Source organism: Phasianus colchicus, chromosome 15, assembly GCF_987193195.1.
Source record: "Phasianus colchicus chromosome 15, bPhaCol1.hap1.1, whole genome shotgun sequence".
NCBI classification, from domain to species: domain Eukaryota; kingdom Metazoa; phylum Chordata; class Aves; order Galliformes; family Phasianidae; genus Phasianus; species Phasianus colchicus.
Window position 1 is genome coordinate 3,163,522 of NC_143450.1, and position 24,963 is coordinate 3,188,484.

Consider the following 24,963-nt stretch of genomic DNA (forward strand, 5'->3'; position numbering starts at 1 on the left):
CTATTTTCATGCACTAACTCCACGGTTTCTCTGGAGACAGAATTAGCCCCTGTAATATAAGCTCTCACTTGTCCTCCTCTTCCAAAATTCAAGGTAATTACCAGCTCAAAGCTGGTACCTTCCGATACGTTAGGATAATGATTAGTTTGTAGAACAGTTCACAAAAAAATGTTTTGTTTCTCATTCAATGTGGGACAGAATCTAAACTAGTATGCCATTACAAAATTCTTATATAAATATATATACACACGCACCTCATTCTTCAGGAGTAATTTGATTTCTTTAACCAGAGGTATCATATTGCTATTTATACTATATTATGAAATGATATGTAAATATTTGCAGATCTATGCAGCGACAGTGGTACTGAGATGCCATGGGGGAGGGCGGGGGGGTCTGCAAAGGATTACGTTATTTTTAAGTCAACTGCTCAAATGTTGTAAACGTTCTAACCAAAGTTAAAAGGACCAGAGGGATGGAATTTTTTTAATATATATATACATGTATGTATAACTAAAAAATGTGTTGTGTCCAATGCTGCAGTGTTAAACAATTACCAGCAAACACGGATGAAGAGAAATTCCTCACAGTGTCAACATACCTTGAACGAATCAGTAATTACAGTATGCTAATTGTGTTGTACTAAACTATTCCGCAAACTTTCTGAACAGAAAAATCACTGCATAAAAATCTGTTCGCTATTTCACTCCGCTTTTATATATCTGTATTACCACTTAGTGAGGTATTTAGGGTGCAATTATACAAGTTTGATGTTTTATTGTGAAATGAATTCGTCCGAGGCAACTATAGCAAGATAAGTGTGACTTCTGTTCAGATTTTACATAAAGATTTTTTCAATTACTGGTTTTGAAGATATTAATTTGCATCATTTTACTTTTACGGTGCCCTTATTATAAAACAAATATTTTGTGTACTTCCTACGACTTTGTACTTTAATAGAAGAGGTTCAGAGAAGACTATGATTTTCCATAAAGTTCTCTTTGAACCCCCTTAACTGTTTATAATACGACAACCCAATTTGCATCCATTCTAGGAAATCAACTGTTGCTTTTTCTGCTTTTACTGCTTTTAACTGAATATAATAAATCCTGTGAGGCAGGTGGACAGGGAGAGAATATGAGTGGTGGCAAGGCCCAGGCACAGGCTGCCCAGAGGAGCTGTGGATGCCCCATTCCTGGAGGTGCTCAGGGCAGACTGGTGTGGTATCAGATTCAGTGGTCAGCAACCCTGAACTAGGCGATCTCTGAGGTCCCTTCCAACCCAAGCTGTTCCACGATTCATGGTTCTGAGATTCCATACGAATACAACCCTTGTGATTCAGCCCTAAGCCAATACAAAACCTTAGTGTATGGCTGACTGTAGGAAGACTTGCTTCCTTCCCAGCAGTCAGTGCCCAGGGCTCTTCCCTCAGCCCCAGGCTCCAGCTGGGCTTGGCAGAGCACATGCAGCAGCCTGTCCTGCTGTGCCACCCTTACTGTGTTGGCTGACCCCATGCCTGCACCAAGGGTACCAGGGAGCAGCAGTGGTTTCCATGGAGGCACCAGCAGAGACAAAGTTCTGACTTAACTCATGACTCAACTTTCAGTGCCCATAACATTAATCTTAGTGCATCACCACCACCCATCAGATGGCAGCACTGAACACCAATGTCCAAGCTGTGTGCAGGACAGCATCCCACCTTCCTGTCCCACGTGCAGCCAGCCCAGAGCTGGGAGCTCATAAGGCACGGAGCCAGGTTGGATGGGACCCTGGGCAGCCTAATCTAGTGGCTGGCTACCCTGCCCATGGCAGGGAGATTGGAGCACAACGATCTTTAAGGTCCCTTCCAACTCAAATCTTTCTAAGATTTCCTGACTGCAGCATCAGGTCCCTCCCATGGCAGTGTCTTTCCAGTGCCCCAGAAGCCCCCTCTGTCTCTAACAGCTTGTAATTCTGCCCCAGCAGAGTACAGACTGATGTTCCAGCTGGGTGCTCCACTTCTCCCATCCATCCATCGTCCCAGTTTTGCTGGTTCCGCAGGCTCTGCTGGCTGGGGGGCAAGGAGCCCACCCATGCTGCTTCGCTCAGCCCCACTCACGTTTACACTCCAACATGCAGCTGCTCTCCCAAATGCTGTGGTTTATACCTGCCATTTCCTAAACCATTTGTTGCCAGGTTCCAGGCGTGAGCAAAGCAGTTCCAGAAACATCACATTTAGGGTAACAGGTACAATAAAACCCGCACAATGTCAAACGCGAGCAGCAAAGTCAACTTGAATTCCCTTGGGAGGGACAGCAAACTGCAGGCACAGCCATCGCCCTACACAAGGGCACCATGAGAGGTTGTTAATCCTTTTTGGTTGTTTTAAAGTTACTGTCTTCCATTCTCAATGGCTTGTGACTCTTCCAAACAAAGAGAGGATTATAATAATTGCCTTAGTCAGCAGTCTGATTTATTTTGTTTATGGAAGACGAAGCAGGATGATTTGGCTTAAGTTAAGTGTTTTTCAGGATGAGCACTGACTGATGAAGAGGTTGTTAAATTCTTCTCTGAGACTATCACCTCTACTGCACAGCCTTGGTTTCTGCAGATACTCAATTAGGGGGAAATTCTTTACCCAGAGGGCAGTGAGGCCCTGGCACTGCTGCCCAGACATGTGGTTGCCCATCCCTGGAGGTGCCCAAGGCCATGGATGCAGCCCTGGGTAGCCCGAGCTGGTGGGGGGCACAGCAAGGATTGAGGAGGCTGCAAGGTTGCTTCCAACCATTCTGTGATTCTAAGATAAATGACAGAGGTGCCTTACCACCTCTAGGTACAGCATCACACAAACCTTCAGGGCCGTTTAGAAATGGAAATTTGTTCCACTGCTCTAGGATCCCTGTGCCACCTGAAGACATCCCCCAGCCTCCCTGATTGCCTCTGCTTCCATTCCCCACCCTCGTGCCAGCGAAATGCAAACCAGGCAGTACAAGTTCCATTTGAGTCATCGTGTTGGAACAGGTCTGAATTAATGCTTTCAGCTCCCCTCTTGTTAGTCGCTCTGCATTAGATCATCGTTTAAATGCATACAACCAAGAATTACTTGATCGAGAGTAAAACGGGTTAGCGCTGAGCCTCCGATGGGAGCGCTCCTCTGCCAGCACAGCTCCCACTTCCATCAGAAGGAAACATAATTAATGCTGCTGAATCAATGTTGGGTTTTGTTTTGCTGCAGAAGTTATGTGATTTTTCAGAGATAAGCCCAGCCTGCACGCAAAGCCCAGCATCTGAGCCTGTATGCCCCTTCAAAGGCTGCAGTCTATTGCTGACATGTAAACCAGAAACATCCAGTGGCTTTAATCAGAAGTCTGCACTACATTCTTGGTTTTTAATGTGCCTAAGTTAATTTCTGTACTACTTTAATGAAAATAAAGTTGATTTAATTTTGTGAGCTGCACAGCTATTAAAATCCATCTGTTCAGACCTATGATGTCTACTGAGAAAGCTGAATTTCATCTTAAGCTTTACATAAAAATTAGGGAGTTCAGAAAGGAACACAGAACTTCTCCCCTAGTAAAAAGAACAAAAAAAAAAGAAAGCACAGAAACAGCAGCAGAACCTGAAGGCAGCTGCACAGAAGCAGATCCTTCCTCCCATGCCCTTCTGCACTGCACAGAGTCCCAAGCCCTGGAAGTGAGGACAGATTTTCCTTTTTAAGCCATGGTGCTAGTGGGATGCTTGGAGATCATTTTAGTCACCTGGAAATGTAGCATTTCACACCTTGAACAAAAATCTTTTCTGAGAGGTATTCAGGGAGAGGTGTCAGCAGCTTTGATGGATATAGCCAACCTCAGACAGGGCAAAACTCATGTTTTTTTAAGGACAAAACACCACACGGCTCATGCACCTGTGATGTACACACAAACCTCCACCTGCCAGCCCTTCAGCCACTCATTTGTTAAAACAAACCCTAAAGTCAAAACAAAAACAGCACCCTGTTTTGCTTCTCACCCTCATGAAACATAAGCGAGTGAACTATTCTACCAGCTCAGCAACGAGATGGAGAGCCCTCAATGCACTGTATTGAAATTATAGTTAAAGAGCCAGTTCCTGATGGGAGGGGGGGTGTAAGTAATGGAATAAAAAGAAGTGCAGTGTACAGAAAATTTTTGTTATTAAAATTGTGTATACTGTAAAACTGGATTTGCCTCTTTTTCTTTTTTTTTTTTTTCCTCCTTTTTCAAGCAGAGGTGTCCAACTGTGTACATCCATTGGGGTCTAAGAGCACACCAACAGCATCCCAAGCCAGCTTTGGGCCAGTCCCCGTGCTGTAGCCACGGCAGCCAGCAGGACCCATGGGCACAGCCCTGGGCCACCTGGCAGAGCTGTGGCAGTGCCAGCAGGAGCCTGTCCCCAACAGCAGCACCGCCCTCCCAGGAACCACACCACGCAGAAGTGTCAAACCACAGCACATCTCCCTGGCTTTGAATTATTACAGCCTAGGAAGTGACAGAGAGATACAGACCCCTACAAGCATCCTTTACACAGGCCACTGTTACACTGTGTTCTAAGTCATGGTGCTTCAACAACACCAGAACAGTCTCATTTAAACAAGTTCACGGGCACAACCCAAAAAGACTCAATACAACAGCTGAGAAAAAGAACACGTTTCAGAATGTTCCAAGATGATCACATGCACTGGAACTGCCAGCTAAAGTCACTCCAGTATCTGAGCCTGAGCTGCTTTCTGCTTTTGTGCAGTAAGTTTGGCTAACTCAAGTTCTCATGGCTTTTAGAAGCCACTGGCTCCTCAGTCCTTCCCATACTTCAAAGCAGCACAGGATCAATGTATTTTCTTAAACTTTCAAAGAGATTGATTTTAAGATAAAAAGCATCTCTCTAAAAATGCAAAAGCTGTTGTTTTCACAAGGAAAGGTAAGACACAGAGGAGAAGAAAAACGGTACTCTGAAAATTCTATGCAAAACCTCTGAAATCAATCAGCAATAAGAAACTGTCAGCATCACTAGCAGCTAGCTTTTAAATGTAGGCTGTGTTAAAGCAACTGTGAAAAAAATGAAGACTGAAGAACACAGCCCGAGAGGAGAACTGAAGCACATCAGGGAAGCTCGGACACTGCTTCCCCCCTTTCCTCCCTCCAGGTCTGTGCTTTTATGCTGTTTAAGGGATAGAACTCCCTGCAATAGGTCACACACCCCTGGAACCCTGAAATTCATCTTTATAGTTACACGTTTGTAAAGAAAGATACTTCATTAAAGCAACTTTTCACGGCCTATCACCAGTTTGATTACTGTTAGATACCAGGAAAACATTTGCTTTACAATGTATTAAAACTTTACCTGCCGTCTTTGACATCAGAACCACGTGCTCTGGGAGTTATCTGGTAAAACAGAGAAAAATGACTGGACGTGCTTCATTCAGAAAGTTCCATATTTACTTCTACGATGAATGACTGAAAAGGTTTGGCTGCTGAGGGCATTCAGCAAACGTTTCCAGGCTCAAAGGGAACCAAACCATCATTACAGATCTATTGTTTTTAATTGACAAGGTTTAAAAAAAACCTGTTTCTTCTCGTTCCTTCATTTGCTAAAAGGATGAGACCACAGGCTTAAACACACACAGAAATCATTTGAGAACTTCTGAAGCAGCAGTGCCAACAGTGAGGAGCTGCGTGGTGTGTGGATGGGAGGGCAGGCATCCGCCTGCAGTACCTGCAAGGTCTTTTCTCCAGTATGGAACGCACACGAACAAACCAGGGTGGTACCTGCACAGCCAGGACACTTTAAGAAACAACAAATCCTCCTTTTAAAAATATTGTTATTTTAAATGCAGTTCAAGCAAGTTACTCCTGTTTTCTCCCAGCAGGCTCTACGACTTGTATGCTAAAACTCAGACAAGTGAGGCACTAAGTGCTTTCATTCTTTTCTCCCAATTATTAACCCCCTAGAAAGGATGCAGTGCATCCATCGTTTGATACGGGTATATTACGCTTATACCAGTTTAAAATGCAGCCTCACTTCACAAAAAGTCTGGAAGTAGAAATGGTTCATCCATCAAGAAGGTTCTTAAATAATGAATGGGTCATAATTCTTTACCGTCAAAAGCAATTAATTTTCTGTACTATAATCAGGAGAATAAATCTGAAAAATCCATTCTAATGGCTCCAAATCTGAAGGTAGTGTTGCAGCTGAATTCTTAATTCTAAAATACAAGAGCAACGAGGACTTCTGCTGTTTAAACATACAGTCTTGTACCAAACAGAACAGCTTTACTGCATATTTAATAGGTAGAACGGGTTCTGCGAGACCGCATGAGATTAAAGAACAGCACTAGATACAGGAAATGCATTTCAAGTAGAAAGGTCCTTCCAAGATGCTTCCCAACCGTACAGCTACAGAAATCCTGAAATATCCTTTACCAAGTGTACAAAACACTGCAGGAAAGCTTGCTGCAAAAGCAATGTTACTTACACGAGTGCAAAGAGCTAAAAATATGGAGAAGAGCATGGCTGTGGAATCCAGCTCAGCCCTACGGTAAGTACGTTTATTATGAGGTATTGGCTCTCTTTTCTTCAGCTCCTAAATAATCCATCACACGCCCAGACTCTCTGCCTCTGAAGCCACGTGCCAGTTAACCAGGACTATCATTTCCTGCCCTCAAACAAACTGCTTCAACCCTGATACCATCTGAAGTTTTTAATCTTTCAGAGAAGAAAAACTCTAATACTAATAGAGCTCATACCACAGCTGATAATGATACAATCTGTTAACAGCAACTATATGGGGAAAGGGATAAGGACACAGACTATAAATAAGCCTCCACCACCAAAGACACCACACAATGGTGTGCAACAGGAAAACACCTGTGCATTCCTCACCGGTGAGCACATTCCCACAGCACTGCTGGCAGTCCCAGCTCTGTGCACGTGGGGCTGAGCCCACCAACCACAGAGGGTCATTCAGCAAGCAGGCAGCCCAGCACGTGCCCAGCTGGGGATGTGGGCAAAGGCCTGGTGCCTAACCGTGATGCTCATGCACAGGGCAGAGAGAGCTCCACCTGTACTGGATAGAAAAAGATGCTTCAGCAAAGACATGGAATTCCTTCTCAATCTCCTCAGGTAATCCTGAAGATAGAACCAAGTGGGACACAGCTGGGAAGAGAGAGCACAGGTCACCAGTTTGGCAGCTCTTAACAATAACTGGGAGCTGTATGGGGATCAATGGCACATCTGTGGGGTTCAGACCCTCAGGAACTCAACAGACACAGGGTATGCAGGGAGAGAAAACCAATTCTAGCTGATATTCTTCTCCACAGCCAATCAGTTCAGCTCCGGGACATCTATCAGCACCATGGCACCTGTGAAACCAGGAAATAAGGGAGCGCTGACTCCATGATAAATGCTTTTTTCCTGCAGTTAGCACCCAATGCTAAGAAACCAAAAACTCAGAGGTTAGGCATTTGATTAGGTTGCACTACAGGACAAAAATACACAGATATAGTACCTGCCAAAGCTTGCTAACACAACATCACAGTCCTGAGCAAAACAGAAATAACGTGGCTTCAACAAGTCACCAGTCAGCAGTGACAGCTAACTTTCCATGGTTGCGATGTCTGCCCTCCTTCACCAGCACCACGAAGCAGCATGCTCAGTGTTCTGCATGCTCTGAACTTCTGCCAGGTGTTGCTATCAGACTGTAAGCAGAGAGCAGCTCACCACTTTAGACCAGCTAAAATTCATCATTCCTTCAGCTGAGGGACACCTGCTGCTGATAGCTAAAATAACTCAGCACCCACACAAGTCCACAGCAGCAAAAGCAGGAGTAAGGCATTCCAGATATGCACAGACCATGCAACTGACATACCTTCAAACACTGCCAAACAAGCTGCAATGCCTCAGCTACTCCAAGTTTCAGATCCGTTGGCAATTTAGGTATTTGTTGACAAATCTGGAACTTGGAGGATTTGGAGCTTTTCTTCAAGCTCCAAATGGGAGAAGCACTTAAGGACTGAATTCACAGCTCGGCTCCTGCACCTGACCAACAGCCAGCTGCAGATCAGAGGGGTTCCCACACTGCTGGAGCTGCTCAGTGCCTCACTGTGACACAGCACCAGGATGCTGGGATCCTCCATGACGAACAGCTGTCTGACAGCACGCCGTAAAACTATGAAGACAAATGAAAGCGCTGACAAAGCACAGCACTACTCCAGTGCTCCACGCAGATAAATTTCAGGGATATTACCCCTTCATATCTACAACTGTCCATGGCCAACAATTAATTTGACAAAGCATGCCAATGAGAGTGTCCAGAGACACATGAAGAAGTTTTATACCACATTCAGATGAACCAGTGCTATTAGATTGCTGACTGCTTTCCTCTTCTCAGTGGGCACTCCATCATTTGAATAAGCCCAAGTAAAGCTGCATCATCAAAAGAGGAACTTTCAAACACCTAATATTCATGTTCATTCATTCAAAAACTGCAGTCTTCATCAAGAAAATTAGTAAGTGATCATCAGCAAAGCACAGTTTCAGTTGTTTATGCAAACTGAACTACACTATGGCACATTTCTTCTGCTCACTGTAATGCCACTGAGTGCAGCCTGCACTGCAACGTGGTCCGTGGTTCCTGACCACCAGGCATCAGTGAAACACGAGGAAGCCACGCACAACAGATGAGTTTATGTATGTAACAAAACAACCCAACCACTCATGTCTCTAACATTACGTACACATACACAAAGTGTGATGGAGATATGACAAAGTAGGCCCACGTGATACAAGTACATAGGAGCAGTGCCCTTAGGGTACTCACTGGAAATCATGTTTAAATATCAAAATTTAAATCTCTAATGTCACTAACAGGGCAGAAACAGCGGTTCACTTTCAAGAAGGGCCTCCACAGATGGGAATCTGCACAAAGCACAGACACTATGCTACCAGTCTCCTCTATTGTGTTAAACAAACATTTAAAATTCTCTCTCAGATTCAGCCATACCACGTTACCTGACCAGTGGCTGTAAAATTGTGTGCCTACTTCACAACCACATTTCTCTAAGCCTTCTACCCACTACCAGCTGCAGGCTAAGTGTGGCTGAGTTGCTGTACGCTGCTTTCAGTGGATAAACTAACTATGCTTTTTTGTTTTTTTTTTGAGTTATTTTTATATAGAGTTTCCTACACTTGCTTATGCAAGACGTATTTTAAACTACTGAAAGAATTAGGACTTGGTAACAAGACCACATACTTGACAAAGGTTGCTCACAGACAAGGCACAATGTGATAAAGAACAACAATAGGTTTCTGTGATCTGACTCAAAAAAGCATTCTGAGCAGAAAATAGGACTTTTGTGATTACTGAAACAGCTTCTAGTAAGGACATTACACAGATTGATTTCTGCTTTGACAAGTTAAAAGAAATTAATGAAATACTTTGGGAAAGGCCTATTTTACCATTCATTATCTTTTATCAAAAGCATTCCTCTTGACTTTGAAACATAATTCAAATTAGTAACATATTTGTAGGCTTTTCATTAATACAAAATACTCTGAAAAAATTTTACTTCCTCATCTGAGAGCTGTAATTTGTGATTTTACTCTTACATAGTCTGTTCCCTAAGAGGAAAAGGAAAATCCATTTGTAATGCCATAAGCCTCACCTCAGTGCAGAGCTGCCACTCGAGGGCAATGCTGGGAACACTGGACACTGTCAGCAGTCCATCACTTCACATGGAGTGGGCAGTTTCATTGCCAGCTCATGCAGGAATCCAGTTAGTAAGTAACTAACCTGTATCCATACACACCTACAAACCTGCCTGTCCTCCAGCTGCATGGGTAACTACCAGCTTCATTCAAATACCTTCACAGGAGTGTAACGAGAGGAAGCGCTCTTAAAAGCAAAGGTGAAATCAAAGCTTTAAAATTACTGTGCAGTGCTACTGATGCATTTATTTCTCGAGGGAATAAATGATATTGAGGCAGCTCAAAGTAACTTATTTTACCATTATTTTCACCAGTGATCTTGGAGAGGAGAGGGATGGAAGAGAGATGTCTGGGAAAGAGGAGAAATTAAACTGGTATGAAACGTTTGTGAAAGAGCTCTACCAGGTAATGGAGATACCAGCCTTCTCTTGAGACTTATTCTTACAACTAAAGAAGTTAGCAGCCTGGGTTTCATAGTCAGGTACACACAGGCTCTGTATCTCTGCAACACATTTCCAGCAACAAGACAAAAATATTTAGTCACACAGGCTACCAAGAAAATCAACCTGCTACAGCACAGAACTTCACTTCCATAAAAGCTCAAAAGGAAAATCAAACTTGGCGACGTGCCACACTCTAAAACCGAGTTCTCCTAGTTTACATGAAGTTGTGATTCAGAAGCAGAACTGGGACAGGGGCAGAGTTTGGAAAACCTCAAAAGCAAGAGACCCAGCACTAACAAGGCAAACACACCTGAAATGTTTCATGACATTGAGAGGTTTGGACGCATAACATCCAACACACAACCTGGCTGAGCTCTGACAGCCATGCTAAGAGGATCTCACTTGAAACTGGTGCAATCTGGCAGGTTCCTCCCCAGCCTTCATGCAGGGAACTTCTCCCCACCGCTCTCCCTGCACACCCCATTGGCTCACACAGCCCGCAGGCAGGAGGCAGAAGTGCCTAAGCTCTACTCTTCATGACTCCAGATGCATGGAGGTGATTTTACAGCAGGCCCAGCATCCTGCCTGACCTCCAGTGTTTGCAGACTGGCACGGCTCCACACATCTCCCCATCTGGCTGAGCCTAAGTCGCTCCCCAACGACAGCAGCCCAGCTCCAGGAGGGCAGCGTGGGATTCTGGCAGTACTTAGAGCTGTTTCCTCTAATGCTGTTTTGTTGAATGACAACTAGTTCAGCTTGGACGTAGGTCAATTCATCTCACTCATCACTTTGCTGGTTAGACCAGCGTGGAGGGATGGATGGGAGAACGCCTTGAGTACCAAATCTGATGGATGATGCTTCTGTGGGAGCCACGAGACAGCTGCTGGGGCTGGCAAGTAAGATGCTACCAGTCTCTTCTTACAGGCTAAGCCTTTCATTTTTATGTTAATTACTAACCTAATCTAAAGAATATCTCAAGTTTTTCCTTTGTAAATTAAATGAACTAATAGATATATCCAGAAAGATGAAAAGCAGTCTGAAGCTTACACCCAAAGTCATTGTAAAAGCCTTGAAATATTTTAGTTTTTATCATATTTTACATGCATGTGAAAGGCTTTAGAAATAGAACAACTAAAATTGGAACAACACAGACCCCTGCAAGACTCAAATTAAAAAGAGTGAGCCAAGACAGCATATGCCCTTTCCAAGAGGAAGAGAATGCATTATAAATCTGGGAATAAAGCCACCTAACTCCTGGCAAGACAGCTCAGAGAAATAGATAATGAAACAATCCTGCCCATAAAGTCATAAGACATTCAAAGCTAGAATTAATGTAACCTTTATTCATTATTAGAAATATAAATAGCTTTAGTTTGTGACAGATTTTTAAGTATTTCCTGTAGAAAAGGATTCAGCAGATCTACCCTGCAATATAGCAGTGAAATACTAAATCTGAAGTTGCCTTCGACAGGAAGCAAAAGGCATTAAAATCACTGGAAATAGCATCAAAAGCTGACTAACTGTGGAGGGACGAGCTAACAAGCACCTCCAGCCTTCCCAGCACCACCACGCCGGAGCTTAGCATCTCCTCTCCCTCCCACACAGGTCTTGATAGCTTCACTTCCCTCCACAGAAGACAAAATTGCTGGAAGCGAGAACAACCTTACTGACCACGGGCTGACAATACTGGTTTGAGTTCAAGAAAGCCAGCACCCTTCTTTCTATCTCCTCTCACGACCCAATGCAAGTGACTCACCAAGGAACTGGCCAGGATTAGAAAGGCATTAGAACTGTGGCATGCATAACTTTCCAGAGACACTATCAAGCCATTATTTACTAAGCTAACTAATTAGACAGCCACCCTTGCAGATAATGAGAATGCATTAAAGTATTTAAAATTCCAGCACTAGGCTGACACATACAAAGTAGCTGCCCTTCTTCAAAAGAAAGCGGATGTCAGAGGAAATAAACCAGTCAGGAAAGGCAGCAAGCCGAGGCGGTACTGTGGCATCATCTAAGGAGGAGCTCAGGAAAAGGGCAGGAAGCAAGGCAGAGAAACATGGGATGAGGAGGTACCTTGCATGTTTATTTTGCCAACTACTACTTGCAAAGAAACCACTAGACAGATGATTTGAATTAGCGTGAGATAGATGATAAAGAAGCAACTATTCAAAACAAACAGAATTCATGTATACAAGTGTACAATCTGGTGCAGAGAAACAGGGAAACTGAATGTGCTTAAGTAGATAATGATCTGAAAAAACAGTTGGTAAAATCCCCTTTTACACTGAGAAAAAAGCTTTAGCTGAATATACAGTTCACTGCAGCCTGGCACTGAAACAGCTGCTTTCCTTTAGGTATTACCCACTTCTGAAGCAGTGCATATGACCAAAAGCCATAGAGGAAGGCTATAAAGTGCATTAAAAAATTAATCCATCTACTAGAAATGACACCAGGAATGCTCTGAAGCAATACAAGCTGCCTGCCTTGTCCTCTCAAAAAGGCTTCCTAAATCCCAGCTCAGAATACTCTTAGTTTTGGGGAGCAGGAAAGTGAATATGTTCCCTAATAACAGTAGATGTTCTCACAGCTCCACAGAATGGGCTGGAGATAAAAGTTTAGAGGAGACTTCAGCATGCAGGAGTACCAGGACATGAAGATTGCTTCATTACTACCATTGCCTTGGACTGGCTCCTACAACTCAGCACAGGAACACCCACTTTGAGGAAGGCAGGATCTTCACAAACCTTAATTACAGACCTGATTTAAAACATCATCCCACAAGAAGAAATGCGACCCACTCGCAAGCCATTAGCTCCAAAAGGGTCAACTGCCCAGGTGCAAGACAGAAAGGCTTTCAACTTTCCTCTTCCCAACCTAAACCTCATTCCACTTATTTCCGCATTAACTTCTCATTTTCTTGCTTTCTGCAGTCCACTGACCTCTAGAATTGGGATTCCTTGACTCCTGGAGAAGTGCCCAAAAACTCATTCTGCCTCTAAGGAAATTCACAATTTGGCATTTAAGGGGAACAGTATCAAATGATAGAGCTGCAGCCTTATTTTTTACTTGACATCAGAGCTCTCCTGTCACCTTCTTCCCCTGAAATGACTCAATAATGACAATTCTTCTAAAGTTGTCCTCAGAGTAAAGGTTCAAAGTTGCTGTGGGGATGAGCAAACAAGCCTTAAGGTTATCAGAGGAACAGAAGCACTCCAGGTCTGGCCAAGGGCTCAGGAACTTTCTCCCCACGTTTTAATACAGTGGAGAAGGTCAACAGGCAAATCCTTTAAAAACAGAAATGAAGGAATTCAAACCAGACACAGAAGCCATCTGGGCAATTTAACACAATCAGCTGCTCAGCCTCCACAGCAGCAGAGGCACTGGCTGGGGTGCACGTGGTGACTCTCACTGAAGATGTTTTGAATAAAATTAACATAACCTTGGAAGCAATGCATGGTATAAAGTCGAAAACTACCAAGTAAATGGAGATATTAAGGCTTGGGCCATCACTGACACTCACTGCTGGGAAGCTCTGAGAAGAGAAACCACGTGTCATGACCTCCAACCATTAGATAGAGGACTGTGAACGTGCTACGAACAAGCCCTGGGTTTTCTAAAGATATATACAGATTTTTAAAGCATCGTAAACCAGTGTTGCTAATGAACATCCTCTGGAGCAAACCTGAAACCCATCAACAGAAATGGTATGAAAATCAGCTTTGAAATATAGATAAAGCTCAGGCACATAAATGAGGATGTCTCCAGGAAGTCACACAAAAACGCTTTAGGATCACCAGCACTCTTTCATATTCCTCTCGAAGAAATGCAAATATGACACAACATTCATGCACCAAGATAACACCGATGTATTTAACATGTATTAACCAGAATTATTCCAAGTTTTGCGCATTAAGATATTAAATGCCTTGTCTCCCCTAAGCTTCCTCTATGTACAGCTTCTCTACATAGTAAGATCTTACATATGGCATTGAAAGAAGTGCCTGCCCACTTCTAGGTGGAAATTGTAGCCCAAAACTCAATCAGTTTAGCACAAAGACAATAAAAAGCACATCTATTTTATTTTTCAAGGAGCCCATCTTTTAAACAGGAGACCAAAATGCATTCCATGGAAGCCTGGCAGATGAAAGGTAAGCAGGAATGAAAATCTGGAGCAAGCAGAAAGGACAAAGAAAGTCCCTCCAGGGACACCTGCCTGTTGCCAGAACACCTTTCCTGCCCGAACTAATAAGCCAGTCTGCAAACAGCAAAGACAAACTTGTCTGCATCCACAGGAACCGCAGCCCAGCTCTCCAAATTACTGCACTGCACACCCCCACGTCTCCTGAGCTTCCTTTGCTCCAGAGATGCTGAGCTCTTGAGACATCACACGTACTGAGTTAAGACACAGAAGAGAACCTTCTGCTTTCAGAAACCTTTTTATTTGTCTAAGTACTATCAGGTTTCATTTTTCAAGCTCTTTCCACAGGTTTTATAAAGTAACTGATAATGTCAATTCAAGTTAGCATATTCAGTAAAACACAGATGACAGCACCTCAGGCATACAGAAAAGAGTCGGAGCTGAGAAGCTATTTTATTTTTTCTGGCCACATATGGAAGCAGCAGTGCACCCTATGAATGGCAAAAGCATTTTTCTTGACAGTCAAAGGTTAACATATATGCAGGATGAGTCAATAATCCACAAATGGCTGCACATCACGCAACATTTAAGCTCAGCCCGAAACACAGAGGATAAAGAAGAACACACTCAGTCCATTAAAGGCACAGCTACCTGTGAAAACGAGCTGCACTGGATGGCACCCTGCCTTTTCACCGACCAATGCGAATTTTGCAGATGTCCTGTTTTTGCCCCTTATGGCTTGATCCCTAGGGAAAGGTTGGTTGGTTTTATTTTCTAATTGGCAATGAGAAAAATGCAGCTTTTAGCACACCTCTGCAAGAAAATTCTTGGCCTGAAAGCCCATGGCTTTGCTACTGCCATGCTGAAGAAACATCCCTTTCAGACTACACTTTCAGACTAGCAAGTCAGCAATGATAACCCTGACTGCCTGGCTTTCTGAGTGAATAACCACCAGAGCTGAGCAGAAAGGTTTGAACCCTTGGCATATACAACCTGTCCCTCCTCTGCTGCTCCTCTTCCCATCTGCCCCCAACTCTGTTTCTCCTGCTGAAGGAACACGTCCCTGGGCAAAACAAAGGCAAGATGAGTTTTTCTCCTCTATTTCAAGATACAGCTTAACCCTCATCCTTTCCTCACACTAGAGGAGGATTAAGTCACTCTTCTGCCTCTATTTACATTCAAGAGGGCTGCCACTACTTGGATAAGCCACAAATGCTAATTATTCTGTATTGATTCAGTTGACTTTCCGGGACAAAGTAGCTGTAAAGCTCCGGGAGACATTATGAGCATTACAGAACATCAGCTTGTTTGAACAGGATAAAACACGCTAAGCAAAGAGCGTGGTCTAGGTGTTAAACCCCACACCTAGAACAGCAACTCCAGGGAAGACCTATTCTGCTGACATAGCTGTAAGAAAATAAGGAGATAGGAGAAAAAAAAAGGAAAGAGCTTAACTCATTATTCATATCAGACACACAGTGACTGTCCTCTTCTCATCACGTAGAAAGACAGAACTTAATGCAGAGTTTTATTCAGATCAAGGGAAATCAAGGAATTGACACACAAGTATTTTGTTCCAATGCACAAAAGACAGTATTCCAGCTCTGCAATAATTCCATCCCCCTTTTCATCCAGCAAGAGGGAAATTAAAAAGCCCAGTTGTGTGTGTAATACTTCTGCACACTGAGAGCATGATCCTGCTGGAGGCTAGGAGGCTGTTTATCCACAGATCAGCAGTCACTGCACAATCTTACATGCTCTGCTCTATCTGTTCTCTCCGATTTTGAGAGAGTACTCAAGTAGTACTGAACAAACTGACTAAATATATTGTCTGACATAGATAAAGTTCAAATATTTTTATACTAAACAGCAGAATTCTGAAGCAGACTAAAAGCAAAACTTTGAAGTAGAATTCATGCACATTTATGTAGAATGGCTTACAGTGCAATAGAAGCAAAACGCTGCTGAGTGCCACATCACAAACACGCAGGCACCCCTTATTTCAAGTCTTCTTTCCACCCATCCTCAAGGCTATCAGAATAATTAAATTAAGAAGGAACTGTACTGTACAGTATTAGAAAATATTAGACTTGTTAACACCGGAGAAAGCATGCCTGGCTGGAAAGGTGAAGGCTGGGGCAGGACAGCAGGGAGCAGGTAAGACAGAGCCATCACAGCCACAAAGGTACCTGCATGACTCTGCTCTCCCAACTACAGATAGCACTTGCCTTCTTCAGTTCTGCTTCAGAATTTTGCTGCCCTTGAAGGGCAGCAGCCTTCTTTTAAGGATCTACAATAAAAACACTGAAAAGTGCATGAGGACTGCAAGTGGATGCAGCTACGTAACGCAATTTCAACCAAATCCCAAATGCTGTCAAAACATTCCATTTCAAAAGGTTCTGCTGTTTGTTTGGCACCAGATGTCTCACAGCAGAGGCTGCACGCAGTACATGGAGGAGGGCAATGATACCAACAGGCTGCTGAGCCCGTTCTGGAACAAGGCTTCAGGTACCACTTGAGCATTGCTGAGCTTCCCTAAGGGTGTATTTCCCTGAAGGTAATTATGACAACCATGCTCTTCTTTAAGAAACACATTTTCACTGCTCAGTGCAAAGGCTGCCTTGGGCCTAAAAAAGCATACAGAACTCGTAAATTCTTCCTTTTCTTTCAATCGGCCTGATATTGCCACCTCAGAAGAGCTCCCAGAACATCCTCTGAAAGCACAGTCTGTGCCAAGTCCCAGACCAGCACAAAGAGGAAGCAACCTGGAAGCTCCTTTTTGGGGCTCAGAAACAACGAGCTAATGAACACCACCTGAAATTCTCACCAGACCCATCGTGTCACTGATTTACTTGATATCACCCCGTAAGCACTGCCAACTTAAAAACCAGTATCACTTCAGAAATTTATTATTTTCTTAAAGCAGCGTTGTTGTCAACCTGATAACATCTATGAAAATTAGTGCCCAGAGAATAGCACACATCTCTGCTGAACAGCAAAGTCCATGAAGGGAAAATCCAGAGGCTTTCAAGCCGTGTCCATCACTTCAGCATTCAACCATCTTAAACTGACAGAAACAATATTAAAAAGAAAGGGTAGATTATCTCAAGGCAGAATTTTTTTTTTTTATCAGCATCTATCATGAATATGGATCAGTCTGCCATTTTCATTCACATACACATTTCCACAGATACAGCTGCTTTCATTAAGAGGGCTGTGCAAGAGCCCTTCCAAATACATGAGTAAACTGAACCTAAGTTTAACAGTCACATGCAAATACACATGCATTCCTTTCCGAATGGGAAATACAAACTGTCAATATTGTTAATGGGCAAATTCATAATAAAAGCATCTCCGTTCTAAAAGTCTCATGTGTTGGGGGTAGAAATACCTTTCATAGGTAGTTCTCCCCAAGCACATTGAAGATATGAGCTAGGTATCTCTTGCCCATTCACTTTCAAGTACCAGAGATGTTCCTTTTTTTTTCTTTCTTTAGGAAAGAAAAGCAAACCAGCAGAGTGACAATCAGGAGAACAGGAGGCACTTGTTTGGAGTAGCACATTTCCCTAAGCACACTGAACACCAAGTCCAAAACAAGCATCCAGCAAGACATGAGACCACCAAGTCTAAAACCAGAAGTGGTGATATCTGTGTCAGACATCCTGAGAGCCAAGGCACTGTAGGCAGCACGCAGTCTGCAGATCAGCTGCTTCATTTACCTTCAAGATGTGCTTTGCAACTGTTAGAAATCTTATTTTTATTATTAAAGAAATACAACACCCTCCCACTCTTCCCTCCATCACACCCTGCTATGGGTCTTGAGGCCAAGCAGAGCACGGAAACTGGAAAAATCAGCTGAAATAATCTGTGCCTGGAATGCCTGCTCTGAAGCTGGCCCCAATGGTTTTTCTCCATTTGCTGCCAAGCACCTCTAATGCAATCCAGACAGCCAAGGACACAGTCAGAATGATAATATGAAAGCATTAAAATTCCCATTGAAATAGGACCTGTCAAGCTACTTTATGTAACACGATTTATCGTTTCCAAATGTAGTAACAAGGGATTTTATTGTACAAGAGCATGTTGTACACAATGGGGCTCTGGGTTCACATTCCACGCTAGCCAAACTAGAGCTTCTGACAAAGTTTATGCAAGTACAAGTCTGTTACTTGTGTGCATCTGAAAGGGTAGTTAGAAGCATGAGAAATTAGTGGGGTACAGAATATGCTTCAAAAATGAGACATTCCTGGACACCTCCAATCACTACTGTCTAACGGCTCAAAAGCAGTGTTAATGGAAAGAAACCCAACTGCCCACATTCCATAATGCCAAACAAGAAAAATGGACCATCTAAAGCTGAAGGAAGTCCTTATTTTCAGTCTTCCATGTCAACCAGCCAAGTACAGCAGATTGGTATCTTTTGCAAGTTCAGCATAGTAGTCAAACAGCTCAGACTGAAAGCTTCTGTTTCAGCTTCCAGCTGACATCCTGCACTCTGTTCTAACCTGTGAAACCCCAACCTCAAAAGCCATGACCTCCTACATCTCTCCTATTTAACACAGTCACTAAGATGAAGTCAAGCTGTCCGTGCTCTACACTAATAATGCCCAAGGAGAGTTCCAGCACAGAGGATAGCGTCACAACTTTGAGTCTGTGGATGTTTCTGGATATTGCTGCTTCTCCATTCTATGTACCTGCTTCTTCAAGATGCAGAAATATTTCAGCTCTAATTAGCTCCCTGTTCTTTTCTAATGAATTCACTTCAACTACTCTAGATAATATAACTCGCAATGAAAGCCAAGCATATAAATATAAGGGAGAGGAACCTGTACAGCAAAGCAGAAACAAGCACTGTACCTGCTCTCTGCATTAGGGAAGGCACCATACCATCTGCTAGTGCAAAGGATAAATTGCTGGTACTGCCCAGAAATATTCAGCTTCATGTATTTTCTTCGGGGAGTAAACCAGAGTCAGTCAACATCTACCCACATAAAATTATGAAGTTATAACAAGATACAATTTTTAAAAAGCCCTTTTGTGCTCACTCCTGAACCCTAAATCCTAGCTTTCTTATTATCTTCTTCATCGGTGTAACACTGATGTTACACCAACAACATTCAGGTAGGTGCTTTATTCTGTCCTCCTCTCTCAAAGACTGGTATCATCATCCACCTAAATCACATATGCTTTGAACTTTTTTCCCATTTAATTAATAAAATACATACCATGAATGCCTAAATGCAACATCACACACAGATCTGACTCCTGCCATCGATTATTTATATTACAAGTTCAGCTATGACTAAGGTGGGTAATTTATTGCATTCTAGGCAGTTGAACCCCCATCCAAGACCTTGGACTACCCTGCTTTTACAGCACCAGTCTGAATCAATAACGAATTTTGTTAAGCCTTCTCACTTTTGCTGTGCCACTCAGCACTAGCAATAAGAATAAAGCATACTCAAAGTTAAAAAAAAAAAAGAAAAAGAGAAATCACACTCAGATATTCATGTTTGCTATTTGAATCCAGGAGGGATCTGCAGTGCTAGTTTAAAAAGGGAAAATATTTCCTATTACGAGTCATGAGGCTGAAATAAGCAAAAGCCATAATGGAAGTCAGATCTCCTTGGGGGAAAATGGAAGATGAAGTAGAAAAAAAATCACTGAAAAATTGAATGCTACAATTAAGGGATGAACAGTTGGCATTTTTAGGATATAAATCAAGAAATCAGCTAATAAAACTGCAGATGAAGTTCAAGAGACAAGAGGTATTAAGTGATGCACAAGACCATCTGACTTTACATTCACAAAAACAGACAGTCCCTATGACTCAGAAGCTAGATTTTCATGTAGCAGTTTCATCATGATATTAACTCAGTGTTCAGCAGCTATCAAAAGCAGATCAAATATTAGACATTATTAGGACAGGACTAAAACAGAAAAAAACAAAAACACTACAACACTGTACTAGAGCGTTTATGACTCTACAAATCAGCAGCACATCCGAATCTCCAACGGACCAAGTGGACCAAATGCAGTTCTGGTCACCAAATCTTAAAGAGAACTGAAGAACCAGACCAGACTCAGTCAGATATGCACCTACACTAGCATTTTCACTCAAAAGTATGCTCTTGAAACATCTCTTCATCATTGCCACGCTGTAGTTCTTCTCTCAGAACATCTGAATGATTCAGCAAGGAGACCCAACTGCAGAGCAGCACCTCGCCCCTAGGACTCGGCTACAGCCAGCTGATGGGAGTTCTGCAAAATGGATAAGGAAGGGCATCAAGTCCTCATTCCCTCTTCAAATCCCATTCTCCTGCACCACGCTGGTTAGTAATGAGGACAGCCCAAGCTGAGAGGTGGTGTCAAAAGTCTTTGTCCTGGGAAGCAACTAATGAAAGTAGGACACTTCATTCTGGCCACCAGGAGACGGCACAGCTCTGAACCACGCAGCACAGAGAAGGGTGAGGGGGGAATAGCTGCTCATGGCCTTCTCTGAAATGAAGCAATTTCTCTGCTTCAAACAAAAAGATGTTTCTTAATGCAAAATCATTTTCTTTATCGAGGAGTTCTCCAGCTTATGGATGCTGAAAGTTTATAATGGTTCAGAAAAACAAGGCACATCCATTGGAGGACAGTCCATCAAGAGCTATTAAACACAGCAAGCAATGCTAGCTCTGGAATTATCTGAGCTACGGCCCGCTACTATCTGGGAGCTATTTTGGGCAAGGAAAACTACATACCTCCCTTGTTACTGTCATCTTTCTTGTAGGCATCTGCTATTGACTGCTGTCAAGATAGGAGACCGGCCTTGATGTAAATTCAGTTGGACCAGTTTGGGCTATTCTTCTGTTTTGAGAACAGTCAGATGGAAAAGGGAACAAAATGCACACCCATCCAAGTAAAGAAGATATAACTTTTATAATGAACTACTGAACAAGCAACTCTTGCCCTTCTTTTAATGATGTAATCACAGGTTTCATCACCATGTCAGCAAATGCAGGGGTCAAGGGCTTCTATGATTCAGATTCTTCATTACTGAAAATTGTATTTGAACAGAAGCTTCTGCCGCACATCGTAACGCAGCCAGCAATGCTTGCAGACTTACAGAACCCTTGGGGACAGGCCCAAGGAGACAGTTAAACCAAGGGTCCAAAACCACTAAACCCGGAGTTATAAACTACCTATGGAAAAAGCCTTTTTATTACCAAAGATCTGAAAGAAAACCCAGAAGCTAGAAGAAGCCACTAAAACAGAAGGCATTAAAACTAAAAGGGAATCTGCCTGAAGACATTCTTGTGCTTCAACCTTTTCAGCATATTCCTCATTCAATCTTGTCTTTGAATTTTTACACTTGGCCAATAAATAGTTCTTATCCTACCACTCAAACAAGATTTACGATGCACTGCAAGCATAGTGCAATTAACAGATTTAATTCCTGATTCATCCCCATCTTCAAAGGGAGAATGGAGAAAAGCACAACAGGGGATGGCTGGGTATTGTGCTGTGGGTACCTCCAACATACATGCTATGACATTTCCTCTGCCATGACTGTAAGTAGCACATCCCTACTCTTCCTGTAGATGAGCCATGGCTTTTTCACTGTTTAGCTCCCCAGCTACTATTCATTCTTCAGCTTCATCATTCTGATTTTTTTCCTGCCCTCAGTATGGATTTTTACACATCATCCCACATTTTCACCATAATTTATCTATTGCTTTTTCCACTCCATTTCACTGAACTTCTAATCTCATTTTCCCAACTACACTGTCTACAATCATAACATAGCAGTGACTTTGAAAAAATTCAGTATGCTCCACTAATTTCACAATGTGTTAAAAGAGATAACATAGGGAATACATTCTTTCAGACTCGGCATGATTACTTTAACTTGCATATCAGAGACAGCAGTATACAGCCAGAGGAGCAAGATAGGCTTTCGGGCCCAAGGAAGTCAAAGCTCTAGAATCTGACACAGGTATTGACCAACTATCAGTGAGAGAGATGCACCGAATCTTCTGTGCACAAGACTGAGCATTACCTCCTCCATATTCTTCATTTGCATTTGGTGGATGCTTCATTCTGTTGTGCTGATAGGCCTGCATCCAATCCAGCAGCACATTTGTTCGAGGGATTGTTTCAGATGCATCGTGTACTAATAAAACAACCTGCTCCAAAAGGAGTTTTAAATGGCACAACACGGCGGTAGGCTTCCCTGCTGCAGTCTCAAGCTCCATACAGTGTCAATGTTGAGCACAAGTTACTTTCACAAACAATTAAGACAGGCTTACATGAAGTACCTAGCTCAGCCTGCCAGCTATACAGGACTTGTCTTTTAGTTTTGTTCAATTACTTTGCCCTTGTTCTCCACTGGCAAACAGAAACTCATTTTCCTTTCCCCTCTACCACTGCATGCCTCTGCTCTCTAAGCACCCTCAACTTGTACATGCAGGCCTTCAGAGCACCACTACCTCATGCTGACTTATCTTCCACCAAGAAACAGCAGATTCAAAGGCAACTCTGCAGCACTGCTGAATGAATTCTATCAAAAGAAAATACCTTTGAGCTGTTTTACCTCAAGTGTAAATCAGGCTTCACCTCAGCCCATTATGACTACTTCAGCCAATTTTACTTGCCATGACACTACAAGCCATTTCATTGCTGTCATTTCCACAACTTTTCACCTGAAACCAATTCTCTTTTAAGAGTATGTAAGTTTAGAGACTTGACATTGTTTAAATCTTATATCTCAAGCTCACCCCTCAACACTGCCAAAGCTACTCAGATTAAAATCCCTCGAGCCAAGAAAGAGGCAGCATCTGATATTATATCATGACGCCTTCAAACTCAGCAGCTCCTCTTCATGACATAACACTTTTTCCAACTGCAGAAACACACTCAAGCTTCAAATACTGTGTGCTTACATGCAGTGTAATGTACAAATGCTAGATGCTCACTCCAACATTTATGCTAAACTGTACCCAGAATTTCACTCGGTATTCAGTTTTATCTTTGTACATCCTTTCTGATTAAATGGAGTAGCAACAGCAAATTAACTTGATTCTGAAAAATCTATTACTTCAGCTAAGAAGTTCACACATTTAGAATTTTGAAGCATCAAACTTAGCCTGTTTTCCATAAGCTAAGTTACCTTATGCAAACTGATATGGTGGCGAAGACAGGCTAATTCCACAGGATTTCTATACAAACCAATATGTAAGAGTTATACCAAGAACAGTACTGAAGGGTTAATGCTATGATAACCATTTCTGAAGAGCAGAGATCAGTCTTAAGGTAAGTATCACAGATGATTAAAATGCACTTGATTCAGCCTCCAGGCTGGCCTCCTGACAAACCTTTCAGGACTTTCAGGGCTGGTTAATGTTCCCGTCCTATTTGAGGACAGAGTAGACCAGCTTTCAGACCTGCAGCTTTCATCCCCCCCTTTGAATAATCACATGGAGTTAAAAAAACACAGAAACTAAATAAGCAAACAGAACAGAAGATACTCACATTCCCCATGTATTCTGAAAGTAGATCCTGCAAGGCCTGTCGCACCGCATTACACTCTGCAACTATACGTTCCCGTCGGTCATCACGTGTGCAGGATGAATCAGCCATCAGGGCTGCTCCACTAATGATGCTCTCCAGGCGCTCTTCCAGGGAAGGCCTAAAACGTTCCTCACTGAAGGTCGATGGATCCACAATAATTTGTTTCTGGTAAAATAAAGGTTTCAGAAGTTAGCAGTCAGGCTGAGCAGTAAGTTACTGTTAGGTCATCAAAAAGACGAACGTTTACAGCAACTCCCTGATCAGGCATAAAAAGCAAACAAAATTTTGGCACTGAGAGTGATTTTCTTGAGTAGTTTAGTAAAATTACTAGCAGGTTCCCCAGCACATTAGATTGCTAGTCATTTCTTGTGCTGCTTTGACAGCTAAACCCAACTCAGCCACAAGAAGTCTCATTATATGAATGGCAAAAATCAAGTGTGCCAGCACTAATAAAGTTCAAAGCACAGAACTCTTCTTAACTACATGTCAATCCGGACATGCCTTCACTATTTAAACTTGTCAGATATAATTACCTCATCATGAACAAAAAAATCCCCAAGGAAAACAAATGTCCAAAATTAGCCCTATATACTCCACTGTCCTGGTTTATCAAGTCCTCCTTCCTTGACTAGTATGCAACTATACAGGTAAACAACAGTATTTTCAAATTCATGTAAAACAACACACATGACTAGAATAGCATATACGTTGATTTCTTCACGGCAGAAATCTATCACAGTTTCATTTTGAAGGACGATTCAGCTCATATTGAGAAACCTGAGGCTAAATAAGCAATACTGACTTATCTGCTCTTCAAGGAGCCAACATCATCATCCAGTGCTCACCAGGAAGAAGTAGTGTAGCACACAACACCTTGTGATTACTTCCAGGTGGCTTATTTAAACAGGTTCTGCAGTTTAAGGACAACAATATGACCATTTCAAGGTTTACTGATTTGTTTAGGGTTTGCATAGGTTTTCTCCCAATTAAGGGGCAGGATGGAAAGATGTTGCTAACTCATCACGAAAGAAGCCCTAAAGCTTTTTGCAATAGGAGTTTTCTACAGTCAGTTTGTATGCCAGCTAATTTCAACATTAATGTCAGCACAATTAGTCTCCCAGCTGAG

The 24,963-nt window shown here is 42.6% G+C and overlaps 1 protein-coding gene across 2 annotated transcripts in view; it reads right to left on the reverse strand.

The window, feature by feature from the left end:
- The window catches only part of CTNNA1 (catenin alpha 1), a 109,188-nt gene that overhangs the window by 53,014 nt on the left and 31,211 nt on the right, over positions 1-24,963 (reverse strand). For both annotated transcript variants that reach the window (XM_031597992.2, XM_031597993.2), the window contains exon 7: positions 23,799-24,002. In XM_031597992.2, the coding sequence (XP_031453852.1) occupies positions 23,799-24,002 (204 nt within the window). The remainder of the gene's footprint in view (positions 1-23,798; positions 24,003-24,963) is intronic.